The 21,228-nt window shown below is 38.0% G+C and overlaps 1 protein-coding gene across 2 annotated transcripts in view; it reads right to left on the bottom strand.

The window, feature by feature from the left end:
• COL14A1 (collagen type XIV alpha 1 chain) overlaps nt 1-21,228 on the bottom strand; it is a gene marked incomplete at its 3' end in the record, with an annotated part of 1,869,522 nt that overhangs the window by 404,869 nt on the left and 1,443,425 nt on the right. For both annotated transcript variants that reach the window (XM_044066920.1, XM_044066919.1), the window contains 2 exon segments: nt 8,872-8,925; nt 20,684-20,770. In XM_044066920.1, coding sequence (XP_043922855.1) covers nt 8,872-8,925; nt 20,684-20,770 — 141 coding nt within the window.

Below are 21,228 nucleotides of genomic sequence, written 5' to 3'. Positions count from 1 at the left end.
CTGGTGACATCCACCCTACCCCTGGACCTACCTCTATCACTAATGTCACTAAACCCTCCTCCCTACCAAACAAATCCATGTCCATTTGCCTCATTACACTTAATGCACAAAGCCTTAGAAACAAAATCCCTAACCTCCATGCTTGGCTCTCCCATAACCACAATGACATAACCGCCATTTCTGAAACCTGGCTCAAATCCTACATAGAAGATAAAGAAATTTTACCACGTGGTTACCAAATCATTCACAACAACAGAGCCCACAAAAAAGGAGGTGGAGTAGCTATAATCTACCCCTCCGTCCATACCATAACTCCACACACCAATAAAATGCCAACATTTGCCAATGCTGAAATTACAATCGGGTTTCTAAAAATAAACAACAACAAATCCATTTGTATCACTGCCCCCTATATTTCCCCGGGTGATAACATCAAAACACTTGAGAATATCCTATCCTGGTTCTCCTCTCACATAAATAATGAAACCTACATCCTGGGTGACACCAACATCAACTGGGTCACTTTAAACTCTGATGCCCCATCCCACACTATCAACCTGTACAATTTCTCCCAAGTCTTATCACCTCTGCAGGAATTATACCAGATCCTCTCAGTGATCACTTACCTGCCTTCGCCGACCGGCTCCCATCTCCACTGCAAAAACAACACCATTACATTCAAACCCGCAACCTCTCCTCTTTCAACCCTCAAACTTTCTCACAATGCCTAAAGCTCACTGACTGGTCCCCACTAAAAACCCTTCCACTAGATGATGCCGTATCCTATTTTAACCACTCATTCCTGATCCTCCTCAACCAACAAGCCCCCCCCACAACCAAACGCATCAAAACCAATCCCTGCCCATGGTTATCAAATGAAACTAAACTGGCCATGCAACATAGGGACAAAAAATGGAAACAATATCAAAAACATAAAACCCCCAACTCCCTCCTAGAATTTAAGCAACTCTGAAACTACACAAAAAAGCTTATAACTAAAGACCACAAAGCCCACTACTCCAAACTCCAGTCCTTGCACTCAACAAATCCCAAAAAATTCTGGGACTCCATATCATCTATTTTGCGTCCTGGTAGTAAAGATAACTCCTACCCTAATCCCACCCTCTCCGCCCTTGACACAGCCACCCATTTTAACTCATTCTTCATAGAATGCATAGGCAAACTATCCTCCTCCTTCCCACCCCCCTCCTCTAGCCACTCCCACCACAATCTCCTCCCTAATCAACTACCCCCTTCTAGACACCTCTGCCTTTCTCCCATTTCCACATCCACCATTAAAAGACTTCTCCTCAAACTCAAACCCTGTCGCAGTGCACCTGACAACCTCCCACCTACCTTCCTCAAACAGTCAGCAGATAGCATCGCCTATCCTATCTCAATTCTCATAAATAGATCCATTCAAGAATTATAAGTTCCCTCTATCTGGTGCCATGATTACATCATCCCCCTCCACAAAGGTGGCAAAAGCTCTGAAACCACCACCTTCAGGCCTATTGCTATCCTTTCACCCCTTTCTAATATTCTAGCGAAAGCCATCCAAGCACAACTCATGACACACCTAACCCAAAACAACCTCCTATCCCCTACCCAACACGGCTTCTGCCCTAGCCACTGCACCATAACTGCCCTTCTTTCCTTTCTAGAAACCATCAACCATGAGCGTGACGTAGGCAAATTTGTATCTACACTATTCCTAGATCTGTCAAAAGCCTTTGACACCATCTCTCACAAACTACTCATATCCAATCTCTCCACTCTACATCTCTCTCCCATCACCATAGTCTGGTTTTCCAGCTACCTGTCCAACCGCCAACAAGCTGTCCAATGGAAAACGTCAAACTCTCCCTTCCTACCTACTTCCACAGGCATCCCTCAAGGCTCTGTTCTTGGCCCTGTACTCTTTAACCTATTCATTAACAACTTCCACCACTCCATCCCAGAATCGTCTGTCATCCAGTATGCAGACGACTCAACAATCATCTGCTCAGCCTTCTCTCCCTCTGAGCTCCTAGCAAAAACTCAATTAGCCTTCACCACAACAGAATCCTGGATGCAGTCCGACCACTTGGCTCTTAATGTCAAAAAAACAAAACAAATTAATGTTATTTTCCCCTTTTAAAAACTCCATTATTGACAAAACCTCTTTCACCATACAGAGCCAGAACAACATCCTCCTTGAAATTGTTCCCACTACAAAGCTTCTCAGCATCACCATAGATGAAGAACTAAAATTTGATACTCACATCTACTCCACAATAAAAAAAAAACACCTAAAAACTGGTCTCCTCTACAGACACAACCATTTCCTCAGCCCCTCTATTTGTAATACCCTAGCATCCACCTTCCTGCTCCCCTCCCTTATGTATGGTGCCCCTCTGTTTACCAATTTCCACCTTAGCTTACATTCCAAACTTGAATGCTGCTACCATAAGATCTGCAAATTTGCAACCAATTTTAAATACTCATCCCACCACTGCCACTCCCTCCACTCCCTCAATTGGCTTGAACTACCCAACTACCTCATTTACCTACCTACAACTCACCATTGCCCACAAGCTCATCTTTAAACCTACAAACTGCCCATCTCTTGCTACATCCTTAAAACCCTATATACCCAACTGCCCACTCAGATTCACAAACCAAAATCTCCTTCTGGTCCATAAACCCATATGACCTCCTGGCCATCTACTAATTTCCTACTCCTTAGCTAAACTGTGGGACTCTCTCCCCCCTCACATACGCAACCTACCAAACCATACTAATTTCAAATCTCAGCTATTCTGTCATCTAACAGCTAAATGGGAATGCCCATGTCACGCTCCAACATAAACCCCTCTCTACCCTTTCTTTCTTCCCTGCACTGAAATCATCACCTGTTATCACTACTATTGCCTCTTGTCATCCTAAAACATTCTCATCCCCTACCTGGGACTGAATTCCTCTGTTATCTAATGTACTATACTTTCAATAACAAATAGTTTTGGTGCTTTCTTCATAAATAATGGTTCATCTAACCACAAATGGATTGTAGCTATGTTTTAAAATTTAGCTCACTTAGAGCTTAAGTCACATTTTGTTTTGTTAATGTTGAGTTTACCTAACCTGCAAAGGTCTAGTAATCCTCATGTTCTTCGATGTTAACTCTCTAAGTGCTTATTACATAATGTATTATTCTTCTGTAATGTTTAATTGTTCTGTATTAACTCTTTGTTATTTCTTTGTAACATTTAACTTAGAATGTCTTGTAGCTTTTCTCCCCGGGCCTCCACTGAAAAGGGGCTCTTTGTGGCCCAGTGGACTTCCCCGGTCATCAAACTTAAAATAAAATAAAATAAATAACTAAATAATTGTGATGTGTGGGAAGCTATAAACAAAGAACCCACTTTTGTTTATCATAAAACAAGATGTTTTAAAACCATGTTAGAGAAACAAAATACTTTAGTTAAAATCCCTCAAACAGATAGGGAAGTTTGCATCTATGCTTGTGGTATGTTTAATGTATGTAGGTACATTTATGTTATTAAAGATATTTTTATTGAAAGTTTGCATTTTACTATCTAAAAGAAAGATATTCTTGTAAATCCACTGGTTTAGTTTATATTGCCATGTGCTCACGGTGTCCTAGTTATTATATAGGTATGACTACTTGTTTAGAGAAGTGTATTAAAGAACATCTTTATAGTATAAGGACAAAACATAACAACAATGTCTTATACAAACATTTCAGGATTTGTTCTAATTATAAAAAAAAATGTTTTCAGTTATTGAATGTCTCCCACAAGATCTAAGAGAAGAGAATTATAAGAACAAATTAGAAACAGTTGAAGCAAAGTGGCAAATTAGACTGAGTGCATATCAAGCCACAGGGCTAAATGAAAATATTAATGTAAAGTGTTTTCTGAAAGAAAGAAGATTGAAAGGTGGACATTAAAAATGTTTAATAGTTTTCAACAGATTTTTAACACTGGTTTGAGATTTTAAAATGTTGTATTTATTAATTTAATTGATTAAAGTAATAGGTTAATTATTTAATTGATTGTATTAACTTGTGTCAAGTGTATTTAAAAAAGTTGAGTGTGACTTGATTGTTATCCTGAAGAAGTCTGCTGACGAAAGCATAATAAAACTGTTTGATGCTAAGTGTAGTTTATTGTTTTTCTTCTGTAGTAGTCACTATGGTTCGGGTGTTACTGTGTGTTTTTATCACATTCATGTGCTTTTTTTTGGTTTTAAAGAGAAACTCACATGAAACTGCTCCACTTGATGGGCTTCGTCAGTGACCTTCCCAGCAGACCCACTTGGAGCCTCCTGAGCCTTCCACCATTGTTCTTGAATTCAGAAGAATGCCATGGAAAATACAAAAGATACCTGAACTGTATGCATGGCAAAAACTCACTAGTGGCTGTAAGAAACACATTTATGTAGCTGACATGTAATAACACCATGTGCGATATTGGAGGTACACACCTATGCAGAGGAACACTTTAAAAAAGAGATGCTGAATGTTGATTGGTAGAAGGATAAACCCAGAGACATCATGGAGCTCTTGGAATATGTGTTTCAGGCTGGTTTGAGCTTAGCATTGAGCAGCATTTTACTTTCTCCAAGGATGATGCCACAATACGAAAAAATAGATGATTGACTTTAATAATTGGCTTAGTTTCTGGTGTCATTCTAATGGGGTGCAATATTTGTAAGCTTGGAAGGAGATGGTCAACAGACCATGCTGCTTTGCTAGGGATGGTCAGCACCTCTCCCCTCTAAGCTTTCAAATATTATCTAAAACATTGTCTTCCCTCATAGTGCCTATTTAGGCAATGCCAAACTGAAAGTACTTCTGACATAGCAAATCAAAGCCAAAAAAATCTAAAGGTATTACTGCTCAATGCTAGGAGTTCTAAGCAAAAACCTCCACTCCCTAGAAGCTCTCTTAACCCTAGAGAATGCTGATGTCTATGCGGTCACTGAGGCATGGTTTAAAAATATGAAAAGCACACCAACTGTGCAAGTTTATAATGCCTTCCACACATTTAGACCAGCTACTACACAGACAGGGACTAAAAGTGGAGGTGTCTCTATTTACATCAAAAATAAATATGCCTCAAGGCTGGTCATACAGGACAATGCACTTGAGCTGCTCCATGTCCAAATCACCAGAGGTAAAATCCAATACCACTTCCTTGCAAGCTATAGGTCCCCCTCTATGACCCAGGAAATCCATACCATGTATTTAAACTCCTTACAAACACCAATCATCCAACCCAATACCATATTCAAGGACAACTTTAATTACCCCACTATTAACTGGGAATCCTATAAGACACCAAATGTACAGGCACAGAGATTCCTGGATTCAGTAAACACAAACTCCCTGAACCAGATAGTCAATATACCAACCAGGGGTGCAATCATACTGGATCTGGTCCTCACTAATATGGGAGAGTGCTGCAAATTCCCTGGTAAGGTCAGACCACAAAATGGTCTCCTTTGAAGTAAAAATAAAACCTGGACCCCAAGCTAAACCTGGGATATTCAGGAACTATTCTAAGGCTAACCTTCTGCTATTAAGTGATAACCTGGCAACATTTCAAGCCCAATAAACTCTGAGAACACTGCTGCCTATGTAGAACTGTTCACAGAAGCCCTATACAAGCATGCTAATAGCTGCACAGAGGCAGCTGTACCCACCAGGAAGAAGTACAGAACTACCTCAATAAAATAAATAGACTGTATAACAGAAGGAAGTAAGTCATGGCAAAAATTAGGAGGTACAGCATCCAGCAGGATAACAGCACCCTCATCAATCTAAACACACAACTCAGAGGACAAATAAAGTCTACCAATGCCAAATTTGAGGTGAATTTGGACTCTCAGGCCAAGGACAACCACAAGGCATTCTTTAGCTATGACTGCAACCTCAAAGGCTATACACAATCATGTGAAGAGCCCATTATAAATGGAGCCACCTATACTGAGCCAGAAGATATAGCAAACCTATTGGCCAATAAATTCAGCTCCAACTTTACCCCTCTCTCCTCCTCAACCTTCCTTCAGGAAATACCATAAAAACATAACTCCCCTGCTATCATTAGAGAGCAGGTTCTTAATGCTCTCTCTAAGCCCAAGAACACTGCATCAGTGAGCCCTGACAATACCCCAGGATGCCTTCTAAATAGTATGAAACCTGACTTATCAAGGCCTCTGGAATTGCTAATTAACTGTAGCCTCCAAACTGGCTTCATGCTTCATGAATACATAACAGCAACAGTCATCCTTCTGCAGAAAGGTGGGCCATCTACAGACCCATAAGTCTCACTAGTCTTATATGTAAACCCATGGAAAGAATTACCATGGAAATGCTCAGTCGAGATATAGTAAACCTCCAGACACTAGACCCAACCCAATTTGATTTTGTCAAGGGCAGATCATGCCTACTCAACCTGGTGAGAAGTTCACCAAAGCAATGGATGGGGGTAAAATGGTTCACACTGCCAGCCTTGACCTGGCTAAGGCATTTGACACAATACCCCACTCGAGCATTGTTGACAAACTCAAGAGTTTAGGTACAAACTCATATGTCACCAGGGGGATAGATATCTGGCTCACAGACAGGACCCAGGAAGTTAGAATTGGGGAGTCCACCTCTACAAAGAGGCCAGTCACATGTGAAGTCCTTCAGGGATCAGTCCTTGGACCACTCCTTTTTGACATTTACTTCTCTGAAGTCAAGACCAATATCAGTGGTCTCTGGCTAACTAAATTTGCAGATGATTGCAAACTAGGAGCTGTCATTGAATCCCACACTGACACAAATGTTCTCCAGGACGGGCTGACACAGACAAACAGCTGGTGGTCAGAGCCATGGATGAAAGCTAAATGCCAAGAAATGCATAATAGTATCCTTCAGGAAGTCATCCACCCCTGGTAACTATCATCTTGACAACATGCTCTTTAGAGCTGACCCAGTAGTCAGGAACTTAGGGACACATATAGATAGTAATCTAGCCCTTGACCATCATGTGTCTACACTTGTCAGGAAATCATTTAATGTTGCACAACTTATAAACAAAGCTATGGCATCTAAGTCCAAGGAAGTCATTGTTCTACTGTATTTGGTATTCATCAGACCTGTCATTGAGTACAATGCCCCCTTTGGTATGTACCTAACTATGCATATCCAACAATTGGAATGTCCACAGAGGTTCCTCACTGGAAGAATACAGGGCTTAAGTAAAATGTCCTATGCAGACCACCTCAAGGCTCTATCCCTGTATTTTGTCTCCTACAGGCTTTTGAGGGGAGCTCTATGCCTGACATACAGGTCATTGTCAGACCCCACTCTGATGGAACTCCTGCATACCTGCAACTCAAACAGTACCAGAATTACCCGGTCTAAAGATGTAAACATTGCCTGTGATATAAATAGGACCTGCTGGAGAGACAGGTATGCATCTCAGATATTACCCTGTCTCTGGAACAGGCTCCCCATCCATGTGAAGTAGAGTTCCTCCCTAACCCAATTCAAGTGCAAGCTGGACAATTGGATGGGGAAGAGGAAATTCCTCACTGGTTTGGCACCTATGTCTCTAATGGACACAGGCAACCTGTAAATGGTTCATCTCCCAGGCCAGGCTTGTAAATGTTTCATCTCCCAAGCCCCTGCTTACACTTATCAAGGGTATCAGAATTTGTCAGAGATTTGGGATGCATGGCTAGGCTTAAAAAGGTCCTTGTGGTCGTTAGCCTAGTAAACACTTATGAATCTATCAACCAACCACAGGACCCATCAAACAGGCAAGGAATTTCCTTGTTACATCTTGTAGCTAAAGATAACACACTGAGAAATAAATTAAATGCAAACTGGACAAAGTATATGTATTTACACTGAAATTTCTGATGTGTAACAATTCTATAGCCTGTCTAGAAGAATTCCATGTTTGTTTAACTTACTGCTTACAAGCATTATCTGCCCTCTCGCAAGCTTGATAACTTTGAACAGTGTCTATGTTTTGAGTGCCTCTGATTATAGGGAATATTCCTGAAGATGTTAAGTCCAAGCTTAAATGATGTTCAACAATAACAGCAAAAAAAAAAAAAAAATATATATATATATATACATATATATATATATATATACATATATATACATACACACACACACACACACACACACACACACACACACACACACACACACACACACACACACACACACACACACATGTATATGTATATATATGTGTATATATATATATATATATATATATATATATATATATATATATATATATATATATAAGAATAGTTATATTGTACTACATCAACAAAATACTATATTGTCATGCATTAAATCAACCACAAATGGTTGAAATTCACAAAATAAACAAAAACAAAAAAAAAAGAAAACAATATTTTATGCATTGGGCAAGCTGCCCTGCACTCTCCATGTGGGGTGCTGTGTCCCCCACACCCCCTGTTACTTAAGTATACCAACTCTGAGATCACACAACAGTGGAAAAAGGGCAAAATCATACTCCCCACTTTGCAGCGATTGCCAAAGCAAAAGCCGGCATTCTGAGATGAAACAGCATTTTGATGAAAAATACCAGCCAGCAAAATGCTCAGTGAACAGAATGTGCAACAAAACACACACTGAACCCCTAAAAAGAGTAGAAGAGTTGCCGTTGCATATAACTACAGCATGACTCATGGTTTTAACATAATAACAGTAGAGCAGCTGGTGTTTCTTTTATGGCTATAGTTTTCCATTAACCTTCAGAAAATACATAATTATGGATATATTTATTGCATGAACACTGAACTAAATAAAACAAACAAAATGTAACTTACTGGTGGACCTGCATCTCCTCTCTCTCCCCTTGGCCCTCGTATACCTGGACCACCCTTGAGGAAGAAAAAAAGGTGTTTAAGCTAATATTCAAATAATAACATGTTACGCAAATGAAACTGTGTATTGTAATTTCACTCCATTTTATTTATTTCAGAAACTGACACTTTAAAGCAAAGCAACTAGCAACAATCAGATTGCATGAGCCCCAAATGATACCTTCATGGAATTTGTTGTTATGAGTGCTTCACTGCCACAGTCTGCAACATTTGTTTACTGGTGCCGTGTTTGTATATTCATTTAGTCTGAGATGGAGGATTGGAGTAAGGAGGCTAGCTTCAGAACAGCTGTAAAGTTAATACACAGATCGTCCATACTAAATAATGTTACCCCTTCTCAAAGTTTGTGAAACTTTGAGTAAAGCAATGCTTAGTCTGGCAGACAGGGTTTTTCCTATTGCAAAAACTTTTATATTTCACTATGTCACTATGTCTACCAGTTAAGTTTTAATCATCTTGCTGATGGCCAATTAAATGTCTAGCAACGTAAACAGATGTCTGGACACCATCTTACTCTGCAGTGCTTCAGACTTTGCTAATCTTCTCATCTTCACCATTTACAACATAGTCAGCACTACCTCATGCACTATTCTTGTATTAGATCCACAGTGGCATCCATTTTGAAGCAGAAAAAGACTTCTGCATTGCTCCTTGAAGCGTATTATGGAAATTCAAAATTATTCCGAAATCCCTTATTCCAGAGTATTTCTCTCACTGCCCCATCCCAAGAGAATGTTGGACTGAACATCTCCTTGAGCATTGTCTTTCATTTCTTCATGAGCACTCCAGGAATTTATAATGCAGCACTCTACAAATCTAATGCCAACTGTAAATGCTTGTGGCCTGACCTAACTGTAGCTCTGGCTATCTGATTTATAAAAGTAGACACATCTCGAAGCATTTATGTTTCCTTTCCAAAAGTCTCTCAGTCTCTTTTCAGATATGACTTACTACTTTTGGTCATGGGAAGTGTGAATCATGGCACTCATACTGTACTAACTTATAGCTGATGTCGCACAGAAGATTTCATGTTTCCCTCAATATAGTCATTTGACACGGAATACTTTCTATATAATACTGTGTTGCATCATTGAAGGTTTACAAATTATACTTATTCTAAAACCACTTCTGAGTCAGGATAGTCAGTTTTTGTATTATCTTGTATGTTTGTAATACATTGCTGTAGTTTATTTCACCAATCTCTGTTGTGCCCTGTGGAACTACACAGCTGTCATGTACACATTCAGATAAAAAGTTAACATTTTATTGCCACAATGAGCACCATTCTTTTGGGCAGTACGTCTAGTCATCCACATTATTTCCATTGTACCTATCTCCCTCCCTGCCTCCCAGAAGCCAGAAGACAAGAGATTGCTGGGATTCACTCCATCAACCTGCCCTTCTCTTTTAGGCTAGAAAGTGGAGAATGGAAAAAACAATTTTATAAAGCAATTAGAAGCATGTGGTGTATGCAGTGAACAAGGGGAGAGATGCAAACTTGAGAGTTTCAGTTGTGGTATAAATAGGGATTGTAATGACATAACAAGTTGTATTTAAGTGGGACTCAAAACATCATGTATCAAACATTTAGCCTACAGAAAAGCATACTTCCAAAATGACAATCACAGAAAAACAAAATAACTGTGTTTTTACAAAGAACCCGTGCCCTCTGCCCCCAACTGAAAATGGGGATTTAACTGCATACCCCCAATCTCTAAATAAGCTATCTTCAAGGATGCAACAACTGAATGTAAAGATGAAAAGCAAAAATACTGGCTGATGAGATATAGCCAAATTATGGAACACCTCCCCCCCTACAATAACCTCTCTACCATCATGCACCCACTTCAAAGCATTACTTAAAGTGCACCTAAAAGCATGCAGGCTATGCCCTTGTAACTCTCCCCTCTAACTTCTCCCACTCCATCTACCCTCTACCTCTCTTCCACCCCACAAACTACCTTTGATTACAGCGATATGCTACAGAGTAAAGCTGGAGTTTTTTGAGGCGGTCAGTGTAGGGCATTTGTTTGAGGCCAGTAATCCTCTTTGTGAGGTACTTCTGTGGCCTTTCCAGCTGCTGCAGATGTCTTGTGAGGTACATTCTAAAAGGGGCGTTGTACTCTATAATGGGTCTAATGAGTGGTGAGTAGAGGGAAACAATGACCTCTTTTTTCCTGGATGAGAACCCTTTTATGATGAGGTGTGCCACGTAGAAGGACTTCTTGACTACTGTGGCGATGTGACTATCAAAGGAGAGACTACTGTCCACCTGAGTCCCAAGGTCTCTTATTACGCATTCAGTGTTAAGTAGATTGCTGCCTATTTGGTAGTTCATGGGTACAAAGCTTTTACCAAAGCGGATGACACAGCACTTTTTGGCATTGAGCTTGAGGCCATGGCTCTGACACCAGGCATCTGTCTCAGTGAGGCCCTTCTGTAGGATGTCCACATCATTTGGGGACTTGACTATGGCTCCTAGTTTGGAGTCATCTGTGAACATCATCAGACAGTGGCCTTCTGTGTTAACCTGTACTTCAGAGAAGTAGATACCAAACAGGAGAGGTCCCAGGATGGAACCCTGTGGCACTCCACTTGTCACTGCCTTGAGGTCAGATTTGGAGTCTGCAACTTTTACAGTATGGGTTCTGTCAGTGAGCCAATTGGCAACCCATCTTGTGACGTAGGGATTTATACCTAGTTTAGTGAGTTTAGCTATAATTCCAGAATGGGGGATGGTGTCGAAAGCCTTGGCGAGGTCAAGATAGGCTGTGTGAATCACCTTACCCTCATCCACGACTTTGGTGACTGCCTCAAAGAAGTCGATCAGGTTCAGGAGGCATGATCTGCCTTTCACAAACCCGAACTGGCTGGGATCCTTTTGAGAGTGTCCATATTAGGTTTTTCCAGGGGGTTCAGTTTCCTTCAACATCCCAGTGGCATGCCATAGCCAAATTGTTAGTTTTCCAAATTACCTGTACAGATGCAAACATCCAGGATTAGTTCTTTTAGATCCATGAAGTGGTGGGAGCTGTGATAGCCTCTGTCTGTTCCGTCTGCCTGAATAAAATAATGTGGGTATCAGTGAATTGATAAAGCAGGCCTTTGTAGTTTCAGTTCACAAGGTAGGTCCTTCTACAGTCCATGGTATTTAAAACTGTTGAGACCTCACAAGCATATTACGCAAGGTTATGGAGAGAATAATCATGGCTCTTATTCAGGCAGACACAGGAAATTCCCTTCTATAGGACTTATCCCAGTATGTTTTTTTGTCAAAGACAAATCTTGTAGGCTTAGATTAGTAAATTTCTTTGAATATGGCTGAAAGCCTGGATAAATATTCACAGAGCTTTCATTGATCTGGCTAAAATATTGTATATAATACCCCATGCCAGAAACATACCTAAACAAAAATCATAACTTAGCCTTTTACTCAGATATTTATGTTCGCTGGGTGTGTTACTGGTCATGTTATACATTTGGAAGTTGCATTACTTTACTGCAATAATTTTCTCACTCTCGTAACTGTATATTGTAGGATTAAACACAGGCAAACATAAGCTCACATTTCACTACTGAGATATCATTTAGAAAGCCAAAATAGCCTTTCATATTCTAATGGTGAGCTGGGAATGATGAATAGAATAGGTCTTGCTCTCTCAGACAGCTTGCAGATGGTACTGCACTGTTTTGACATTTTTACGATGTAGTATCTGAACAATTTGAGTTTTGCAAGTGTAGTGTTTATTTATTTATTTAATGTGTGTGTGTGTGTGTGTGTGTGTGTGTGTGTGTGTGTGTGTGTGTGTGTGTGTGTGTGTGTGTGTGTGTGTGTGTGTGGATTCCACTTCTACATTAGAAGTCAGGTAAAACCACAATGTGCTGATTAGCCATGATCTGCTTGTTGTGGTAGCACCTACTATTCAGGAAACATGCACATGAGCTAATTATGAGCTCCGACCTCATCATGGCTAGCATGTCCCTGAATTGCATATGGGCATATCGCTCTGGATTGTGTTTGGATCTTTAATGAATTCCCGGGTTTTCTTTTCTATGCTTTCTTTTTTGTCTTGTTCTTGAAGTACATTGGAGCAACTAAAGCTCAAAGCACTGCAAAGAATTTTGTGACAGCATGAAGTGTATTGCAGCTTTCAGAGTTGTACAACAATTAACATTCTACGCTTCTGTTTCACTCTCTCTGTAACTGGTGGCACATGGAGTAGGCAAAGCCATCATATTATGATCAGGCCTTTCTGACCATAATTAAGTAGTTATATGTTGTCAAGGTGAATTACCTGACATCCCTTTCTGGAATATTTAACGACTTCTCAGTCTCTTAATTATATCCTGTCTTTGCATCTTCTATTACTAATTCTACGCTCTGACAGTAATGAAACTCACTTTATAAACTTTAGACTATACTCACGTACCTGTATCTATATTTTGTAACCATACAATGACAAATAAGCAGGAAAAAGATTTCAACTATGGCCAGCTACCTCAGAAGAAGAGTAAAACTTGTAGAAACAGCAAAAATATCACTGAGGTAAGGCTCCAGGCTTTAAAACATTTACTATTCAAAAAAACACAAAACACAAGAGCTTTCACCAAGTAGGCTTCTTCAAGTGTACTGAAATAAAGTGCTGACATCTCTATTTATACTAAATACCATGTGATTCTCCAAATCAACTATTAAAGGCATATTATGATTAAAAGCTAAGTACATAAAATAAAATCTTATGTTAAAAGAATAATAAAAAAACATATACAAACATTTATAGTTTATGGTTCTCTGGTTCGATTCTCGGCCGGGGTGCCTTCTGTGCGGAGTTTGCATGTTCTCCCTGCGTTCACGTGGGTTTCCTCCAGGTACTCCGGTTTCCTCCCACATTCTAAAGACATGCATCTGGAGCATTTCTCCCCAGGCCTCCGCTGAAAACAGGATCTGTGGAACCTAGTTGGACTTTCCCGGTCAACAAATGTTAAATAAATAAATAAAAAATAAAAATTTAAAAACACATATAGAAACACTTATAAAATACATACGTCAAAAAATATATATACATTCAAAGAAACCAACTCATCTAAGTAAAGGTCTGCTTTTTAAGGTTGGTCTTAAAGGAGTATTTTCATTCAAACCATGTCCTGTGGTTGCCCTGAGTCTAATAATCCATCTTGCTTCTAAACTTTCAGTTTGTGTCTTGACATCCCCTCCTCTTATACTTACAGATATTCTACCTATAGCCCTAAAAGAAAAAGTATGTTGCATACTAGTATCACTAATATGTCTTGCAAGGGCATTAATGAGACTGCCTTTCCTTATATGGTATAAGTGTTCCGTAATTCTTTTTCTGAAAGTTCTATCTGTTTTGCCTACATAGAATTTTCTGCAAGTTTTGCATGTGGCAAGATAAACTATATGTTGGCAATCACATCTAGCATTGACACTAAAGTTGAAAATCTCATTGGTGTCAGGGTGCTGGAAAGATAAACATGTATCTATAGAACTACAAAAATTACATTTACCACAGGGTCTACTACCTCTAGTGGTACTCAGTGTAGCATATTCCTTAGGATAACACAACTGTCTATGTAGAGACTTTAGATTCTTAAAAGTAAACTGTGGTCGTACTCCTATATGTTTGCTAATTTGTACATCGGAGGTAAGAATGTTCTAGTTTCTATTAATGATGTCAGTGTAACACTTTATATCCCTAGAGTAATTGAAACAGAATCTCAAAGGTTGTGGATTGGTTACATATCCCATACTCTTATTATTAGGTGTAGACTTAGAAGAATAAGGCTTAGCTTTACTATGCCTCAATTTCATTACATTCTGTAGCCCTTGATTTATGAGGTTAGGTTCATAACCTCTATCTTTTAACTCATCTTGTGTTTTACTAAGCTGTAAATCAAAATCAGTGGCATTAGCATTTAATCTGGATGCTCTAAAAAACTGGTTTTGTGCTACATTCTTAAAGATAAACTGTGGGTGCATACTGTCTCTACTAAGTAAGTTGTTAACACGACATTCCTTCCTATATAGTTTAACATTAAAGTGACCATCCAAGTCCTGTAGCACAGTAACATCCAGGAAGTTAATTTCACTTTACGAATGATAAACAGTAAACTTCAAGAAGGTCGTAGTGGTATTGATATAATCAACAATGGTTTTAAGCTCATCCGCTGTACCTGCCCAAACCAAAAAAAGGTCATCCACAAACCTACGAAAAAATCTTATCTTGTCTTTGAAGTTATCATTCTCCAATATAACTTGCTCCCATCCCAGCATTACAGAATTAGCATAGCTGTTGGCGCAAGAGGTTCCCATGGCTACTCCTTGTCATTGCCAATAGAAATTATCTTTAAAGATAAAGACATTATTTTCTAATCCCAACCTTAATAACAATCGTACAGATTCAACAAAACTACTGTCATACTTACCACTGTCAACCAACAATTTGATTACACTGTTAATATCATAATCATTTGGTATGACAGTAAATAATGAAATAACGTCAAGTGTTACTAACAACAAATGTGTATTATTGACTTGTACTCTATCATAAATAAACGTGTACAAGTCTTTTACAAACTGTTCAGTGTCTTTAAGAATATGACAGGTTTCATTAATCAAAGGTCTTAATGTTTTTTTCTAAAAAGATAGAGACTGATTCAGTGCACCAATTTCTGCCAGCTACTATTGGTCTCATAGGAGGATCTATTAAGCTTTTATGTACTTTGGGTAAACCTTGAATGAGAGGTACGGTAGGGCTGAAGATCAAAAAATAATTATAGAGACTAACATCTATCAAACCTGCTGTGAACATTTCTTTCAGTTGTTTGTGTACACTGTCAATCATTCTAATAACATATGCTTTACTTATAACTTTATAGAATGTAGCATCACTCAACATTGTAGACATTTTTCTAACATAATCATCCTTGTCTAAAATAACAATGGGCCCTCCTTTATCAGCAGTGCGTATCGTAATCAAGGAATTAGTCTGCAAGCTCCTTAATGCTAAGCGTTCATCCTTACTTAAATTATGCTACTTCTTTACATCATTCTTAGTATTCAACTCATAAAAAGCTTTATATGCATCATCAATGCATAGTTTTTCAAAGGCAGATAATAATGGATTCAGTTGTGGTGTGAAGGCACTAGGTTTTCTAAAAACAGTAACATTACTATTTACTTCACTATCATATAAAACTTTCAGCATTAAATTTCTAGTGAACAGTTTAATGTCAAGCACAATGTCAGCAATATGAGAGTCCATGGCTGGAATGAACAATAATCCTTTGTTTAAAACATTGTATTCGGCTTTCGAAAGTTTATGTTTAGACAGATTAACTACTAATTTTTCATATTGAGGAATGCTCCCTTTATATTGTACGGACTCACCAAACTGTCCATTTGTTTCCGCTTATTCCTCATTGTACTTCTCCCCCTTGGCTCTGTCTGGTCTGTTCGTCCTCTGCCTTGGCTCACAGACCTGCTCCTTGTCGATCATGGAAACTGCAGTCCCACAGGACGCGGACTGTCTAAAAAAAGTGGCGTTGCCGGTTGCAACTCATCATTCCTGTTCTGTATGCTCCCATTAATCTCACAATGGACCTGGGCTTGGGTAACCAGAACTTTCTTCTTAAGGAATGCCGCTTCATTCGATGGCCAGTCGCAAACTAACTCTGTTGTTGCAAGGCTCCTCCCATCCAAATCTTCTTGTATATTCTCAACATCATGATTCGTCACAACTGTGGAATATCTCTTACTGTTGGTCTCTGCATGATTCAAGGAAGTTTGACCTGCCAATTCAGTTCTACGGTCAATACCATTTCTATTGGTACTAAGTAGGGGAGCTGCTCTCGGCCACATGAATACTTGTCCAGTAGAAAAAAATCCAAGCTGTCCCTTTGCAGCTTTTTAAGTTTAATTTGTGGTAGCCTGCGACCATAGGCAAAAATATTATCTAACATGTCATTAAAAAGTTTCGCTAACACCTTTGGTTCATACTTTGCACAGATGTCTAAGTACCTAGTTTTAATCATAGACAGCAGCATAAGTTCTTCTTTCTCCACCGATTCAGTCAATAACTTCAAATATCCAAAACTAGTTTGGATATTGAGTTTCTGCCAGGCGGAAAACAAAAAAGGGTCGCAATCCACCCGTGCAGGCATTTTTAAGACTCTAAGACCCCTAGGAATAATACCTTCCAATATACAAGTCTGTAAATGGCATTTCTCAAATTGGGTCCTTTTTAATTTCAAAAGTTCTTTCTCCAGTACAAACAAATCACTCTTCAGTGCAATGAAATCAATGTTAATACTGTCTTCATTCTCAGGCAAAATGCTGCAATTTAACAAAAAGTTGTTCCTTTCCCTCACCTTTAAAATGAACTGACTCCCATTGTTATTTGTCCATGTGCCATTCACAGCAGGAATATAATCCAATTCAATGTCCTCCGAATTAGTAGCAATGCCTGTTGCCATAGTCCTGGCTCCATTGGAACAACAAATAAATGAATAAATAAGCAATAAAAAGATTCCAACTATAGCCAGGTACCTCAGAAGAAGAGTAAAACTTGTAGAAACAGCAAAAATAACACTGAGGTAAGTCTCCAGGCTTTAAAACATTTATTATTCAAAAAAACACAAAACACAAGCGCTTTCACCAAGTATTCGGAGGACAGTTTGGTGAGTCCGTACAATATAAAGAGAGCATTCCTCAATATGAAAAATTAGTAGTTAATCTGTCTAAACATAAACTTTCTAAAGCCGAATACAATGTTTTAAACAAAGGATTGTCGTTCATTCCAGCCATGGACTCTCATATTGCTGACATTGTGCTTGACATTAAACTGTTCACTAGAAATTTAATGCTGAAAGTTTTATATGATAGTGAAGTAAATAGCAATGTTACTGTTTTTAGAAAACCTAATGCCTTCACACCGCAACTGAATCCATTATTATCTGCCTTTGAAAAACTATGCATTGATGATGCATATAAAGCTTTTTATGAGTTGAATACTAAGAATGATGTAAAGAAGTAACATAATTTAAGTAAGGATGAACGCTTAGCATGAAGGAGCTTGCAGACTAATTCCTTGATTACGATATGCACTGCTGATAAAGGAGGGCCCATTGTTATTTTAGACAAGGATGATTATGTTAGAAAAATGTCTACAATGTTGAGTGATGCTACATTCTATAAAATTTATAAGGAAAGCATATGTTATTAGAATGACTGACAGTGTACACAAACAACTGAAAGAAATGTTCCCAGCAGGTTTGATAGATGTTAGTCTCTATAATTATTTTTTGATCTCCAGCCCTACCATACCTCTCATTCAAGGTTTACCCAAAGTACATAAAAGCTGAATAGATCCTCCTATGAGACCAATAGTAGCTGGCAGAAATTGGTGCACTGAATCAGTCTCTATCTTTTTAGAAAAAAACATTAAGACCTTTGATTAATGAAACCTGTCACATTCTTAAAGACACTGAACAGTTTGTAAAAGACTTGTACACGTTTATTTATGATAGAGTACAAGTCAATAACACACATTTGTTGTTAGTAACACTTGACATTATTTCATTATTTACTGTCATTCCAAATGATTATGATATTAACAGTGTAATCAAATTGTTGGTTGACAGTGGTAAGTATGACAGTAGTTTTGTTGAATCTGTACGATTGTTATTAAGGTTGGGATTAGAAAATAATGTCTTTATCTTTAAAGATAGTTTCTATTGGCAACGTCAAGGAGTAGCCATGGGAACCTCTTGCGCCAACAGCTACGCTAATGCTGTAATGCTGGGATGGGAGCAAGTTATATTGGAGAATGATAACTTAAAAGACAAGATAAGATTTTTTCGTAGGTTTGTGGATGACCTTTTTTTGGTTTGGGCAGGTACAGTGGATGAGCTTAAAACCTTTGTTGATTATATCAATACCACTAGGACCTTCTTGAAGTTTACTGTGAATCATTCGTAAAGTGAAATTAACTTCCTGGATGTTACTGTGCTACAGGACTTGGATGATCACTTTAATGTTAAACTGTATAGGAAGGAATGTTGTGTTAACAACTTACTTAGTAGAGACAGTATGCACCCACAGATTATCTTTAAGAATGTAGCAGAAAACCAGTTTTTTAGAGCATCCAGATTAAATGCTAATGCCACTGACTTTGATTTACAGCTTAGTAAGACACAAGATGAGTTAAAAGATAGAAGTTATGAACCTAACCTCATAAATCAAGGACTACAGAATGTAATGAAATTGAGGCATAGTAAAGCTAAGCCTTATTCTTCTAAGTCTACATCTAATAATAAGAGTATGGGATATGTAACCAATCCACAACCTTTGAGATTATGTTTCAGTTACTCTAGGGATATAAAGTGTTACACTGACATCATTAATAGAAACTGGAACATTCTTACCTCCGATGTACAAATTAGCAAACATATAGGAGTACGACCACAGTTTACTTTTAAGAATCTAAAGTCTCTACGTAGACAGTTGTGTTATCCTAAGGAATATGCTACACTGAGTACCACTAGAGGTAGTAGACCCTGTGGTAAATGTAATTTTTGTAGTTCTATAGATACATGTTTATCTTTCCAGCACCCTGACACCAATGAGATTTTCAACTTTAGTGTCAATGCTAGATGTGATTGCCAACATATAGTTTATCTTGCCACATGCAAAACTTGCAGAAAGTTCTATGTAGGCAAAACAGATAGAACTTTCAGAGAAAGAATTACGGAACACTTATACCATATAAGGAAAGGCAGTCTCATTAATGCCCTTGCAAGACATATTAGTGATACTAGTATGCAACATACTTATTCTTTTAGGGCTATAGGTAGAATATCTGTAAGTATAAGAGGAGGGGATGTCAAGACACAAACTGAAAGTTTAGAAGCAAGATGGATAATTAGACTCAGGGCAACCACAAGACATGGTTTGAATGAAAATATTCCTTTAAGACCAACCTTAAAAAACAAATCTTTACGCAGATGAGTTGGTTTCTTTGAATGTATATATATTTTTTGATGTATGTATTTTATAAGTGTTTCTATATGTGTTTTTAAATGTTTATATATTTTTTTTATTATTCTTTTAACATAAGATTTTATTTTATGTACATAGCTTTTAATCATAATATGCCTTTAATAGTTGATTTGGAGAATCACATGGTATTTAGTATAAATAGAGATGTCAGTACTTTATTTCAGTACACCTGAAGAAGCCTACTTGGTGAAAGCGCTTGTGTTTTCTGTTTTTTTTTAATAATAAATGTTTTAAAGCCTGGAGCCTTACCTCAGTGTTATTTTTGCTGTTTATACAATGACAAATGTTTATCTGTATTTTATGTGGCATTTTTAACATATATACCTAACTCGGGTACTTGCTAAATGCAACACAGGCTGTGCCTGAAATTGGGCAGTCTGATAAGTGCATTATTGTGGTGAACAAAAAATAATAAATAAATAAATAAATAAATAAACCTGGTTAGGATTGGAGAGGTTATTGTAATCATACGTATTATAGATTTCCTTCCGAAAAGATGTGCACAAGTGTTTCTGTTAACTTTTTAGAAATCCTTTAATAAAATAAGGATTTGAATTAAAATGATAAAACAAACAATTAATTGAACAGCAGCCATAAACCGTACTGTAAAGTCTGATTAACAGATACTTGTAAAACAATTTGCTGTAATTCATACAGTAGAAACAAAAGTCTGTATACCGGTGGTCCAGGAGGTCCTGCAGGTCCTTTGCTATCTTCATTGCAAGAGCAGGCATGAGGCAAAGCTGGGCAGTTTTCTTCTTTTCTCTAAAATATATAAATATTTTATTATTATTATTATTATTATTATTATTATTATTATTATTATTATTATTATTATCATCATTATGAAGATGATAGAAGTATTAATGATCAGTATATGATTAATGAAAGTAATAAAAGCAATTGGTTTAATAAAAGGAAACACGTCAATGGTGGGGGGGTAACTTCTTACAATGACCCTTAACTACAAATCTCAGTGATACCTGACAATCTGCCTCTGTATAGAATATTCACAATACTTTATATATTTTCCTCTTGTTAAAAAGACATTTCAACAAATTCAGTTTCCAGATTTTCCAGTTATCAGTCCCCTGTTTACATGGAGAGACAGAATCATCAGCCACTCCCTTCGCATACTCAAATCACAATAAATAAATAAACAAGGTAAAACATACAGCTGCTTGCCCATATGAAGCAGGCCACAGCATGACATGCGGAGAAAA

The sequence above is a fragment of the Protopterus annectens genome, chromosome 3.part1, assembly GCF_019279795.1.
Source record: "Protopterus annectens isolate FY-2018-M chromosome 3.part1, PAN1.0, whole genome shotgun sequence".
Taxonomy (NCBI): domain Eukaryota; kingdom Metazoa; phylum Chordata; order Ceratodontiformes; family Protopteridae; genus Protopterus; species Protopterus annectens.
Note: the sequence above shows the minus strand (reverse complement) of the source record. Positions and strands in the feature narration are given on the sequence as shown.